The sequence below is a fragment of the Antennarius striatus genome, chromosome 10, assembly GCF_040054535.1.
Source record: "Antennarius striatus isolate MH-2024 chromosome 10, ASM4005453v1, whole genome shotgun sequence".
Taxonomy (NCBI): Eukaryota; Metazoa; Chordata; class Actinopteri; order Lophiiformes; family Antennariidae; genus Antennarius; species Antennarius striatus.
In genome coordinates this window covers 1,937,979-1,953,094 of record NC_090785.1, presented here as the reverse complement: position 1 = coordinate 1,953,094, position 15,116 = coordinate 1,937,979, and the positions used below count along the sequence as shown (strand labels likewise).

The following is a 15,116-nucleotide window of genomic DNA, read 5'->3' as shown; positions in this document are numbered from 1 at the left end:
GGATTCATGTGCGAGGCTATTAAAACTCTGTTTCTACGCATCCTTCCCCCCCCCACCTCATACCCCGTTTCCACCCCAGGAAAAGGAAGAGGTTACATTGAGTTTGAGAGAAAATCGATATAAAGCTTTTGGTCTTTTGTCCAACTCCATGAAAATGTTCTTCACCTCATTTGAAAGAAATGCGCTGCCTTTCAGAGTGTTTTATTAGAATTCTGACCTCACAGGTAAAAAAAAAAACTCTTTCATGATGAAAAACAATAAGACTCCGAAAAATGAGAGTAACCTCCTAATGAGTTCCAAACGCCTCCGCCTTCACTGCGAGAACATGTCGACACAACTTCTACAGGACTTTCTGAGGCTATTCGAAACAGATTAAGCCACAAGTTCAGCCAGTTCTCAGTCACAACACATTGTTTTTTTCTTAGCGCTGTGTTTTCTGAGCGCTGTGTTTTGATTGGCTCGCTCATTCGGTGCCGTTGCACACAGGAAGCCCGCTATCCCAGCCGGCGCTGTCTGCCTCACACCTCTCCCGCCTCGTAGGACCTGTGTGCTCCCAAAAACCACTCATCTGCTAAATGAGTTTCCTTCTGCTCCAGTCTGGTACGCCGTGCTCCCTGGAAACGCCACCGTTTAATTGGTCTACCCGCCGCCCGCCCCGACAACCCACGGCGTCTTCAGAGAGCTGTAAAAGAGTCAAACTCTTCAGCAAAGGTCAAGAGGGCGAGGAGTGTGTTGGGGCTCGAGTGTGTTTGGGTGTGTAATGAGTTAGTTTAGTTACGAGAGTGAGACGGGACTAGTTAGCTGATTAATGAGAGATTTCAATAAACACTCTGACATGGCTCTGACTTTGAACCCTATCTGAAAATTAATTGGCAAACCGCGGGTGTCGGTTTCCGGACTGCAGTCCAGGTGGCTGATGGGATTGCCAGATCCGGAGCCACTGATTGATGACAGCAGGGTCCTTAGATGAGCAGAACCTCGCTCCGTGCTGCTCGTTTGACTCGCTTTTCTGGGGGGGGGGGGTTTGGGACCTCTCAGTGGTTCTCTGGTAATGTAATGAGGGATGATGGAGGTTTTATCTGTCAGAACGGCCCCATCGTGAACTGGATGTCGTTAATAAAAGGTTCTCAAACACAACAGTTACCATTGACGACGTGATAGCAACAGCCTGAAATAATGCTAAACTATAACCATGAAGACACTGACTCTATTGCGCCTATCTGCCACTCTTTCTCTGTCTCTCTTTCTTCCTTTTATTTCTTCACCACCCAACCGGTCAAGGCAGATGGCCGCCCAAAAGAGTCTGGGTCCTGTCCGGAGTTTCTTCCTCAATGAGGGAGAAACTGTCGCTTATGCTCTGGAGGGTTCAGTTGGGTTTTTCTGTCTGTTTTGAAATGTCTGTTGCCACAATTAAGCGCTATATAAATAAAACTTAATTGATTGATTGACATTGAACCAAAACAATGTGCTGAAAGATGCTAAACACCCTGTTTTTTGCGCCAATTTCAAATGCTTTAAAAAAAATATGCTAGCATCACAAGGGAAAAATATGCTAATCAGTAACAAGCAGCACCTCATCAGATAGTTTCAAAGTAATGCTAATTATGCTAATGTACCAAAAATAGTTGAGCACAGTCTGCAAAACGGCTACTAAGCAAAATGAGCCATGCTATTTCGTATCCTAGCATTAAGCTAACACTCCCTAGCTGCTCGATGTCGTTGCACGCTTGCAGTTCATGCAAAATATAGTTTCAAACGTGAGCGCTGTCCTCCAGCGGGGTGGTAAATGTGTCAATATGGCGGTTCAGCTGTAGCTTAACGCGGAGCCTCAACATAAGCCCTCCCATTGTCCCCGGCGAGATCAAAAAGCAGCGCCAAGCACCCGACATAGCTGAAAGAGACTCTTTTAGCTTAGCGTTTAACCAGCTGTAACCAGAGCTTTATCTAGCTGAATGGCAGCAGCTTTTTGATGTCGCGTTTTCTTTTTTGGCTGAAGACACAGGGTGAGACAGTCGTCTGATCTCTTATTGTCCCCGGCACAAATATAAACGTCAGGCTCTGTCGCCGGGTTCATTCAGTTGTCATATCGCTTTCAGGTGTCCTATTCTGAGGCCTCTTGCTTTTGGGGGGTCACATGTGTTGCAGAGTTTTTTTTACAGAGATAGCAGACGATCTTTTGGTACAGAAACACTTCTGTTTCGCTTTCCCTCCTACTCCGATTCCTTGACCTCAACTTCATCCCAACACGAGAACAAATCTGCTACTTTGGCGATAAACGCTTTTTGTTATTTTCGGTTTTCTTGTGCAGCGATTTTGCACACACTGGCATTCGTTCCTTTCCATTCAGCTGAGAGCTGGTTTTCATTTGGAAACACGTTGAAATAATCTGCGACGCAGCGACACATTTTCTCCATTTTCATCCGAGATGGACTGTGTGAATGTCTCCGACCCACAATGCCTTTCCTTTATGGTGTGTCTTTTGAGAAGACGTCTCTGTGAAGGCTTTCGTTCATGCCGGACAAATAGGCTGTTTAATCTGGAGATGTGACATGTTAGCATGTGTGGTAAACAACCTGATTTCCTCCCAGCTGGAGTTACTTTGATGCTTGTAATCACGATGCTCTTTTTTTCCTCCTGTGGCCTGAGAACTCGCAAAGTTCATCAAACTCCATCTGACCTATCGGCCTCCTTTTGAAGACCTGTTCCCAAAAAGTCAGGAGGTCAAACCAGTGCAACTAAAAAAAACAAAGAACAATCAATATATTGATGATTTTTCCTAACTTTCTATTTAATTTCCTCCCAGGGTCCCAACGCCCTCGTGACGTACACCATCATCAGCGGGGCGGACGACAGTTTTCGAATCGACCCCGAATCTGGCGACCTGATCGCCACCAAGAAGCTGGATCGGGAGCGGCGTTCCAAATATTCCCTCCTGGTTCGCGCGGACGACGGGAAACAGTCGTCTGACATGAGGCTGAACATCACCGTCAAGGACGTCAACGACCACATGCCCAAGTTCTCCCGGGTTACGTACTCGTTCGATATCCCCGAGGACATGGCGCCAGGTATGAACATCGACAAGAAGGACGCCGTATCGTCAGTTCTGTTCATGTCGGTAAAACTCTGTGTAGGGTCTCAGTTATCCAGGTCATGGTTATCCAAAAGCTGTTTAAACCAATCCACTGGACTTCAAGAAAGTTTCTTGAAGACGTTTTGCCTCTCATCCAAGAGGCTCCTTCAGTTCTTACGGTGGCTGGTCTTATCCCAGCTTATTAACACTATGGGGTGAAGGAGTTTCCATTATTTTAAGACCTGGCAGACTGATCAGACTCGCTGGTGTCAATAAACCGACCTAATCACCCCCTGCAGACTCATTGAAGCCGTTGGGTTCTGTTGGGCGGTAAGCGTGATCCATGTCTTGTCACCTCCAGGCTCCATCGTGGCGGCGATCCTGGCCAGCGACTCCGACTCAGGCGTGAACGGCGAGGTCACCTACTCGCTGGAGGAGGACGACGAGGACGAGACCTTCCTCTTGAATCCGGTGACCGGAGTCTTCAACGTGACTCGCCCGCTGGACTACGAGACCCAACAGTACTACATTCTGACGGCGAGGGCCCAGGACGGCGGGGGCCAGACCAGCATGGTCAGGGTTTACTTCAACATCATGGACGTGAACGACAACGCCCCCACCTTCAACACCAGTGCCTACAGCACGTCCGTCTCTGAGAGTCTGCCTCCTGGATCCAGTATCGTTACTGTCGGGGCCAGTGATGCCGATGATGGTACGTATCGCACCCCTACGAGATTTTTTTTTGGTTTCTGTTTGGCGTCACGCGCCAACGATTCACCGAAACGCGTCTTCGCCGTGTGATTAAGTGGCCGGAGATATTTCTGCGCTTCAGGCGGTGGGTTTCATGTCTGTGAAATGCAGTGTGGTGAACGAAGAGTCGCCACTACTCTTCCTCCGGCTGTAATTACCGCTCCAACCGGGCCTAATGTGGTTATTGTGACCCACATTCCTGGGAAATCCACCGCCTGGTTCTCCGTCCGCGTAATTTGACAGCGCCGTCCTCGCAGATAAACATATATGTATATATAAACCCCCGCCATTGTTAGCACTTCCTAAACCCTGACCTCCGACCCCCTAGACTTTGTCTCCAGACAGCCTAGCTTGAACCGGGGTGGAAGTAGCATGTAGCCTTTTGATAAGGGGATTACTTGTGTACTGTAAATACATGCAGGAGTGTGGGAAGGTGCCGGCGCTTTCCACATGATTACCCCGTTGAGTTGAATTACAGACGCTCAATTGAAGCTCGTTTTAACCACCAGCGTTGAGCCAGAGTTCAAGGTTAGATAGCTGCGATGCATCTGTCCCCTTGGTCGTCTCATTTGAATAAATATTCCATTTGACGGTCGTTTTTCCAAAACGGCACACCAGTGGCGATCCCGTTTCACGAGGGGTCCATCCGGACGAGGATGGAGGACAACGGTCGCAGCTTGAGCTGCAGATGTTGATCTTGGACAATTTGTGGAAATGGATGTGGATAAGGACCCATGAGTGCTTCACGCAGACGGACTATTTAACAATCGCGTGTAGAACAATGGAGAATAGTCAAAAATATCTGCGTACAACCTCTTTATCAATCCGAGGTCATTCTGTTGTTCCTTTAAAGATTTGCCCGTCACTCGGTGAGATTTATAAGAACGTTATCTCACAGCCTCGTTGTGCAAAAGTGGCAAAGAAACAAGCTGATCTCACTTTAATCTGGTCAACCGCAATTTTTCAAAACCACTTAATTTTAAGTTTGGCTCCAGGATTTGGGAAAGTCCCTGAAAAATATGATTGTAATCTAAAATCTTTTGTTGTTGTGTTGTTGTAAGACGAATTAGACTGAAGAATTGCCATGAATGTAAAGTGACTGTTTTGACAATAAAATGAAAGCTTTTTGTAATTTTTTTTCTCTCAAACATTTACTGGAATGTTCCTGATTATTATTGTAAATTATAGTCAAGTTAATATTTGTGGATTTACGACAGAAAGACTTCAATTTATCACCTTGACCTGGGACAAAACAGGCAATTTATTAAAAAAAACCCAAAACGTAATATGCCATCCAAACACCACAGTTTTTACATTTATTACATCTTACTGAAATCTTTCCATTTTTAATATGTCAAAGTTTAACCAAAGTAATCCTTTCTCCATTATTTCTGCCTTCTAATTTCCTGTCTGAATCTTTTCCAGGCCCAAACGCCCAACTCCTCTACAGCATCGCGTCAGGCGATCCCCAGGGCCACTTCATCATCACCAAGGAAGGGGTCCTCCAAACCCAGAAGGCCTTGGACAGAGAAACTCAATCCTTCTACAACCTGGTGATCACCATCAACGATTTGGCTCCGCCTCCCATGACCCGCTTCACCAGCACCACCCAGGTGTCAGTCATCCTGTTGGACGTCAACGACTGCCCCCCGACCTTCACCTCGCAGAAGACAACCTACATCCAGGAGAACACGCCGGTGGACACGGTGGTGTTCACGGCTCAGGCGGCCGACGCTGACAGCGGCCCCAACAGCTACGTGGAGTACTCCCTCAGGGGCCCCTTTGGGAACAAGTTCAGCATCAGTACCATCGACGGAGACGTCCGGCTGGTCGGGGAACTCGACCGCGAGGAGCTGTCCAACTACACCCTCACGGTGGTGGCGACGGACAAAGGCGAACCGCCTCTGTCGTCCACGATGGACGTGACGATGCTGGTTCTGGACGTCAACGACAACACCCCCAGCTTCTCGCAGAACATCTATGACATCGAGATCGAGGAGAACACCCTGACGGGGACCGACGTCATCCAGGTGTTCGCCACCGATTCGGACGAAGGCACCAACGGGCAAATCCGATTCTCCATCTCCGAAGGCAACGCTAACTCTGATTTCCGGATCGATTCGGTGACGGGGGTGGTGTCGGTGGCGAAGCAGCTGGACCGCGAGGCGCGTGCTTCCTATTCGCTGGTGGTTCAAGCCGCCGACCGCAGCAGCAGCCCCAGGGTGGACCGCGCTACCGTTAACATCGTCCTGCTAGACGTCAACGACTGCTCGCCCGTGTTTGAGCTCTCTCCTTACGTCGTCAACGTTGAAGAGAACCTGGAGAACCTGCCCAAAAGCGTCCTGCAGGTCAGTGTGGTCGAGTTTTGAAGGAAGCAGACAGAATTTATTGGACGAAAAGCACCAGTCGTGTACAGTAAATGGCGGTTCTTAGACCTTTAACAAGCTAATGTCTTAACCAAATTTATCGCTGCTAAGCTAGTAAGTCCAGACATGTGATCTCAGCCGGGGTATTAAACCATTTACCACGGGGGCCTCATTTTGTCTTCACAAATATCCCGCTGAAAAGATATAGAAATTATATATCGCTGCAATCCGTTCTGCGCAATTTGGGATTTATGGGATTTTTTCACCGAAATATGAAATCAGGCTAAATTACACGAAAAGACGATTAACATCCCAACAGCCCCTGATGACTAAATGAGGCGTGTGAAAAAAAAAACCGAATGGAGGTGAAGGTCTGGGGCTGCAGCGACGGAGTAATTCAATTTCCTTCCAGTCGTCTACCTTGTGAGGAAATTAGGTTTGGGTTATGTGGTGGGAAGGCGTCCAGACGCGGCGGCAGCTGCCGCACATGTGCATGCTAACCTAGCATTGGGGGTGGGGGGGCACCCACAATGCATTTGGGCATTGTAAAGGAAGGGATTGTCACGCTGCAAACACAAACCAACATCAATTTCATACTCAGAAACCGTTTAATGCATCCGGGCTGTCGCAGCATCGTCCTGATTGGACGGATTTGAGACTTCCTGGTTTACATTTCGCAAATTCCTTGGAAAAGAGTGATTACAGGAACTTTTAATTAATCATCAACTTCCTCTAGCTACGTCAGTGGAAACACTCAAAGCCTCCCAACATCTTCTGTTTCTTGGTTTTCCAGGTCGTCGCCAGGGACGACGACCAAGGCGCCAATGGCCAGCTGAGCTACATGCTAACCGGCGGGAACGAGGAGGGCGCTTTTACCCTGTCGTCCAGCGGTCAGCTGAGCCTGACCCAGACGGTGGACCGCGAGTCTCGGGGGAAATACACGCTGCTGATCACCGCCACCGACTCAGGTGAGATCGCCGGCGTCTAAAAACGCTCGTCCGCAATCTGGCGGACGCCGTCTGTCGTAATACGCAAACAAAACTGAGATGAAAAAGGGATATTTCCAGTGAAAGTCAACAAACAACATTTCGATTCCACTGTTGTCTTCTCTGTGTGGCGCAGGAAACCTAAACATTTGGGAGTTTTTAGCTTGGAAAGTCGCGGTTGTGTTCTGACCTGTTCCCCCCGTCCCCCCCCTTACCGGAGGGTTCGATTATTTGGATTGGGCGGTAGAGCTTGTTTTAGCCAGATAAAAGGTTCGCTTGTTATTGCGTGGAGGCCATTTAATGCGCAGTTGAAGGAGCACATGCGTGTTCCCGTCGCAGCCAAATCACACGGTATCTCGGATAAGTATATGTTTCCTCCGGCCGCTCTGGCACGGCCCGTCACCGTCTGAGGGAGGCTGCATTCCAATCCGAACTGACCATGTGACCGTTCGGGACGGTGTGTTATGTTGACTGTTGTTTGGGTTCTTACTTGTCATCGATTTGTGACAGAAGCTTCCACATTTTTTTGGGGAATATTTTAACAAAAGTACAACCGAAGCATCCAAAGTTGTTGTTTTTTGTTTCAAGTTACCCGACAAGCGAAAGTACTAATTATCTCTGGATCCTTTGTTCCACGCTTCACAAGGCGTCCATATTTAGAGCCCTGACAACAATTCCAAAATATTTTGACAAGACTTTTCAGTGCGACATCAGTAGGGGAGAGAGAGATTTGAGGAACAATATCAAAATATATTTAAAAAACCATAATCACCGGCTAAATTACCCAGAAGCATTTTCTCACATTTTTGAGGGGGAAATGGTTCTCCCAGACGCAATCTGGAACAGAATGTCCAAGGTGGGATGGGGAAGACATGTTGACTATGACCAGACGATAGACGTTCACGTTAGCATGTTAGCATTCAACTAGCTTCGCTTAAAAAAAAAAAGTTTATTCTGCCTTTCTTTTGCTCACAAAACGATTAATCTGTCGTTATCGCCGCTCTGCATCACTTTTCTCAGACTTTTTATTTCCGTGATTGGATCATTGACTGATTTCCTCGCTAAAATCTCCACGTGTGCGATTGTGTGTGTGTGTGTGTGTGTGTGTGTGTGTGTGTGTGTGTGTGTGTGTGTGTGTGTTTGTGCTTGTCGCGTTGCACCGTCCGTCCTCCGGGGGGTGCATTTTCAGTCACGTCAGAGAAGGTAATCTCATGATTCTCTGCCTCTCTGCCGCCGCGCCGACTGAAATCTGTCATGAAATGGTCGGAAACGTAAGCGCCTCACCAGCGCTGCTTCCCATAATGCATTCTGGCGCGGGGCGAGCGGCGCCGTTTGGCAAACATCTGCCATAATTGGAGCACCAAGGTGTTTTACAAGACGTCTTGTTGAGAGGAAACTTTAGAGATATTACTTTTTTCCTCTCTCTCTCTCTCTAGCTTGTAAACTTGAGCGTTTCTCGGTTAACTAGTCGTGCAGATTGGTGGAGGTGGGGGTGGAGGTGGGGGTCCGGCTTCGGGGGGGTTTGACATTTCAAGGCCAACATGTGGGACTCCTGCAGGGAAATCAGATTGTAAGCCGTTCTCTCCACAGCGCACAGGTTAAGAATGTGCAACAATGAGATTTCCTGCAGACCGGTTCGGTTGGAGTTGTTTGTTTGGAATGGCTTTAAGCGGGCATCTGTTGCTGAACACAACATGTTTTTACGCATCTGGCAGCAGCCAATTGGCCTTTTTTTCTGAAAAGTTTGATAGCATTCTTTCCTTTCTCTAAACAGGAATAAACTTTATCGTCTTTCCATCATTTGAAAAGTACCGAGTTCACCTTCGATTCGTTGCAAGTTCTGGTGGTCGGCGTCGGGTTTTATCTCTCCTGTGACAGTTTAATTCAGATTATAAATAAAACCTGCATCTAAAAGTGATGTTTAACACATTTACAGGACAGAAACCTTTTTATGCAAATTCTGGCCCCTGAATGCCGTCTTTGTGTTCCTGTGTGACTTTTACCCCCCCCCCCCCCATCGGTGTTTGTGCCAGTTTGTGCGAGTCTGCATGTGGTAGCTGGAGCGTCCTCGGGGCGCATTGACATGCACCGCGTTTGGTCACATTTATTAAAGGGAAGGCACAGTAAATCCCTCGTCCCGAAGCCCATAATGGCCGATACGCTTGCTTAAGAAATCCTTGGTCTTTCACATGCCTCCGGCGCGTCGCTACGTAGCGCCGCGCTGTTTCTATATGACCTCTTTGGCTGTCGCGGATGAAGCGAAGGTTTAAGGGACTGAACGACCGCTTAGCAGATAAAGAATTTTAATGACCACCTAGTCTTTTATTCTCTTGAATCAGAAGCATAAACCCTCCGGTCTTTATTCCGCTCCTCGATCTGTCAATCTTAAAGAAATCTTTAAGAATATATTTGTCCACCTCTGGCGAGGATTGGCTCCGGCGTTATAAAACACAACCTGCTTTGCGGGATCGCTGTCGAACATTCGCCTGCAGTAAATATTTAATTGGAAGTGTTTTTGCCAGTCTGCAGCGGAGGCGCCGCCAAATAAAACATCAGGTTGATCAAATGAACTTTAACAGAGCAGTAACGCTCTGAATCAGCTCTTTAAAGACTTTGCAGTTACAACGCGGCCCTGCAGAGTTTTTCCTATCGTTTTGCGTGAATAGTTTGGTCAGTAATGAGAGGTTAAAGAGGCGGCGTCGGTTGGATGGTCAGCGCTTCGGGTCTACCTCTGTTTAAGTCCTCTGGGGCCTGATTAGCACATCCTATCCTCACGAAGCTAATTCTAACTAGCTTTACACGTCCTTCCTGTTGGAATAAATACAAGCGCGCATGTTCTCTCTCTTAAACACCTTCGGAAGGACATATTTCAGAGTTTATAGGACTTATATCTCATTATTTAAGATGATTTAAACGCAGGAACATCCTGCCAGTTTCTGCTTCCCAAAATCCCAGAATTGGTCGCGATCCGTCGCCATAAATTGGAATCGCGGTCCCGAAACGATCCGTCCGACAACGCACCAAATAAAAGCAGCATTGTTATGAAAACAAAAAAAGGCGAAAAACACTTTATTTAATTTCAACCGCAGGCCCCTAAAATATGAGGAAAGGCAACACTTTTTGTGTGTGCTATGCTTTCGTTTACTGCCTGCAAACCACTAAACCCAATCTGCAGCATATGGGGAAGGAATTATGCAAAAGCATCGAACGCAACACTCCATAAATAACCGGCGAGCAGGGAGAAATTTTAGGTTTAGCTTGACAAATGCGTCTGAGAAACCCTCCTTATATCGGGTAGCGACTTCTAGAGATATCCCCTTCACTCTCCTGCTTGTTAACTGTGAGAAAACCTCTGTTTGCTCTGTTATGTTTGGCAAACTATGCCGTTGGGGAGGGGGGGTCGGCTAGCACCCTGCACTCCGAGGCTATTCATGGGTGTAGGACGGGTCGCATTAAAAGCAGCTTTGTCGCAAAGCAACAGGTTCTCAGAGGCAGAAAAATGTCAATTTTGCCTCCTAGCCGGCCAATTCTGTCCCCCCCTCCCTGAGTAATGATGTGTCTTGTTTACGCCGTCCCTTAAGAGGACAATCCAGCCGCAGTCCATAAACCGCAATTAAGCGTTTAGCCTTAAGCTTCAGGCTACAGATGGGCTGTCTCATAAATTCACACGTCCATCCGTCTTCCCCGAGTCAACCTGTCCCCGACTTCCCCGGTTTAATGAACTCGCTTGTTTGGCCACCCCAGCGCCGCTCTTGTTTGCCCGTTCATCGATGAGACATCAGTCAATATATAAGGTGTGCGGGGGGGGGGTAAGAGATTATCCCTTGTGCCAGCAGAGACACTCAAACGGGCTTCTTGGCCACCCCAGCTCCGCTCTTGTTTGCCTTGTTTGCCTGTTCATCGATGAGACATCAGTCAATATATAAGGGATGGGGGGGGGGGGGATTATCCCTCGTGAAGGTAGAGACACTCAAACGTGTTTCTGAATCCGGATTAAACCGACCCGGGAGGCGACTGCTGCTGTTTCCTTCCATTCGACTACCCCCCCAACCCCCCGCGAGGCGTTGGCAGTCGTAGCAGCTGCAGCAGTCAAACAACAGATAGCTTAATCGTCATTAACACGTGTGTTTGTACCCCCCCTGGTTCAGGAAGTATGGCGACGGCACCTTCCTGGAGGTTAATGTGATTTGTCTGGTGGTAATGTACACTAATAAGGTGCTTAGACCCCCCCGCCATATGTTTGTGGGAGACAATACTTTCTGGCTTGAGAGGCTTAAAGAGAAAACTGTCTGTGGAGGAGGGGGGGGGGAGGCGGCAGATGGTCAGCTGGTCCTCGTTTGGTCTGGGGGGGGGTCGTTAGTTTGAACGCAGATTTGTTCTGATGAAACAGAACGGACCGTTTCCTTCTGAGGCACCGATTGGTCAGATGTAGTGTGCATGCCAGGCCACTAGTTGGCAGCGTCTGCTTTCGATATCACCTCCATAAAATAAAACCAAGAAAAAAGTGAATTTTGTGAATGTGTTGGCTCCAACGTCCATGACATACCTCTCAACTGACTCATTATGATGCGTTTTAGCCCCGCCCACTTGCATCTGTACCCGTATCACCAGTATTTTTTGTTTTTTTTTTAACAATTTCTTTGACTTCTTTTAGATTCTTTACTTGCCGCTGATCCGTCTGCATCGCTCAGACCTGATGGGAATTTTTTTATTTTGCTGCATTAAATTAAAAGGCGACGGCGTTTTTTGTTGGTTTTTTTTAGATCCAATTAAAGCGGGAGCGGCGAGGGAGGAATCCTCTCGCGCTTTGAGCTCCGATTCGGTCGCCTCGGTGTGAAACGAGGTGCGCTGACGCCAGCGACTACATCCCACCGGTTATCTGAATACCATCAGTCTGATGTGTTTCCACGGAGACTCCCCTCTGGGTTATCACCGCCACGTATTCTTTATTTGATATCTATACGGATCAGCTCTCTGGGGAAAAACCACCTGATGGAAACTCGGTACCAACCGGGTCCAGGATTTGCTTTCCTAATTGAGGGAACAGCCTCAGAACTCATACAATAACGGATGACGCTAATGCTATATGCAGATGATGCAATCCTGTAATCGCCAAGGTTTTGCTTTCCTGAATGACCCGAGATTAACCCCTGAAATCAGATTACGCCTCAGACAGGTGTGAGCGACTGACCTGTGATCCGCAAATTCCAAAGTCTGACACCGCAAGAACGCCCGGCGTTCCTTCACGCCTCTCCCTAAAAATGGAAATCTTTTAGAATCACCTGCGTGGATTTGTACCCACGTCAGCTGATCTTTTAAACTTTTAAAAGAGAAGGAGAAGGAATAAAACGTCCGGTTGGGAAGGCTTTGCCAACGGAAAAAATAGTTCCCTAAACCGCAGCGCATGGCAGCCGCCGGTGCCGCGGCAGCTGACTTCCCCTCTGCAAAAAAAATTTCCACCAGCTCTCTTTCCATGGCAAAATGATGTCATCGGTCGCGTCGCGGCGGGCCAGGGTTTCGCCATTCTCTCGCCGCGTCCTCGACGACGCTGGTTGGTCTCCGTCGTTAACCCTTCGCGCTCCTCCTCCAGGTCTGGACGGATTTTTTTTTTTTTTTGGGGAGCGGATGCTGGCTGTTTCTCAGCATTCCTCTCCCGTTGAGTCACTCCCTGACAAAAAAGAAAAAGCTCTGCACATAATGAACTCTTGGGGGTTCTGCTTTTCTCGCCGTTACAGGTACGGCATTCTGGGAGAATTTAATAATCGGAAACATGCGACAGCTGCCTCCCCCGACCCCGCCCTGCTGCGAATCTCAAGAATGTCTCGCCATCTCAAACAATCATTTACATATATTTGCATACCTGGGAAGGTCTTGTGTCCCGTGATGACTAAATGGGGGCTGCCCGCGTGGTGAAACAGGAGAGATCTGAACTATTAACACGTCGGACAGCAGGTATGGGGTAGGTGGGGGGGGGAGGACAGCTGCCGGGGGTTATGGGATATCGGCGTCCCCCCCCCAGGAGGCTGCGAAGGCACGTCCTGAGGCTGAGGCGAGGAGCGCGATGCTGTGACAAGAGATACGCCCAGAAAAGTTGTGAGAAATGCTGCGTTTGAACCCCCCCCCCCCCGCGAGGCGAAGGCGGGGTCAGCACAGGCTTGGGGAGTTGGGGGCTGAGGGGGTGTTTTTGGTCCTGAGGATTAAGCCGGGTAACCGAGTCCTGTGCCGCAGAGTCCCTGATGCGTTTGGTGACAGAAGCCGTGCAGGTCAAAGGTCAGGCATGTGGTGGCACGGGAGGGAGGGGCGAGGCTGTAAACAGGTTGTGACATCACGTCCTGTGTTAGAGTGCAACGCCTGCAAGGACACACACACACACACACACACACACACACACACACACACACAGAAACACAAAGACCTCTAACCGCCTCGGCTAGCTTCCGCTCTTAGCGACACAACGCTGTTTTAGTTCATGGAAAGAATCTGTGGTGATGACATCACAGCAGAGCTCCGCCCCCCAGAGTGGAGTAAATACAGTAGATACCTCAAGACACGAGTTTAATCCGTCCCAGCCTTGAGAAAAAGCCTCCAACCCCGTAAATTATGAAAAAAACAAGATTTTTATCGACCAATAAACGTGCAGACTTTACCTGCGTATAATTATATATAGGTTATGTAAACAATGATAAAGAATGAAAAAGAAACGAGATCCGGTCTCTCTGATGTTGTATCCATCCGCCAACAGGTGGTAAAGAACGAGATCCAGTCTCAGATGAGCCTTATTTTTAGACACAGGGTCTAGTTTTCTGCGTCATTCATGCCTGAGGGGTTTTATTTGACATTTTATTGTCATGTTTATTTTCATGATAAAGGCCAAAAGTGTATATCAAAATATTCCGAGCTCAAAAAGTGATAAAAGGATCCTCAATCTGCTTCAAAATGGAATCAGCTCCAAATTATAAACTTTAAAAAATACCCATTAAAATGAGTTGTTTTGATTTGAATGTCCTCTATTGACTCCGGTTGGTTAGCTTAGCAACAGCCTCTCCTCATCCTGGCTCCGCCCACCTGGGCTGAGCGTTTTCGATGGCGATTCGCTGACCGCCGGGCGCGACTGACCCGTCCCTCGGCTCGACTTAAAGCGATACTGACGCGTTTGCCGACTCGGATCTCACCTCCGTTAAGAGGATCGGCCGAGGAGGAGGAGGAGCAGGTCGTCGGTTGTAATCTGTTGCCGTGGCAACCCTTCCCACGATGACTCGCCATCGATCTCGATCAGGATCCGCTCCAGACTTGAGGACGATTCCTGGTCCTGTGACGACATAACCGACCCGTACGGGTCTCATTAAAACCGGTCGGATCTGCGGCGGCCGTGACTCACGTCGGTGGTGAGTCACGACAGATGAGGGGTCCTGTGGTTTTCTGGGCCTCTTCTGAGATTAAAATATTTACTGTTCCTCCTGTTTCTGTCGTACGTTTTTGCTCCTGGAATCCATCTCTGTTTATCCACTCCTGTTCCGACCAACAAACGCCGATCCGTGACGGGATCGCGCTCCGACGTCTGTTTATCATCACCGCGTCCAGAAGTTACCGTAAAAAGACTCACGTCTCATTCTGCGAGGAACCCCCCCCCCCCAGATGAACCTCCCCAGAGAAGCTGTGTTGGTCCCAAAACCCCACAATAATACTCATATTTATCGATCTTCAAAAGTCACCTTTGAAGGATGAGCATCACCTGCATCAGCGTATCCATAGCAACCTCCACTTTCCTCAGCATCAGGGTGTGAGCGGGTGAATGCTGGTTGTGTTACTTCACAATAAAAGCACCATTCAAGTGCATTTAGCGTTAAAGGGTCCACGTGTCCTTCATCCTCCATGTTTTCCCTTCTGTCATTGATTTTAAAGTGTTTTCATCATCAGTTCTCTTCTGTCCAGAGAAAGAATTCA

At 48.3% G+C, this 15,116-nt stretch overlaps 1 protein-coding gene across 1 annotated transcript in view; it reads left to right on the top strand.

Annotated features, from left to right (window-relative positions):
• The window catches only part of fat4 (FAT atypical cadherin 4), an 87,302-nt gene that overhangs the window by 48,771 nt on the left and 23,415 nt on the right, over positions 1–15,116 (top strand). The window contains exons 3-6 of the mRNA XM_068324912.1: positions 2,804–3,065; positions 3,432–3,782; positions 5,246–6,168; positions 6,980–7,154. Coding sequence (XP_068181013.1) covers positions 2,804–3,065; positions 3,432–3,782; positions 5,246–6,168; positions 6,980–7,154 — 1,711 coding nt within the window. The remainder of the gene's footprint in view (positions 1–2,803; positions 3,066–3,431; positions 3,783–5,245; positions 6,169–6,979; positions 7,155–15,116) is intronic.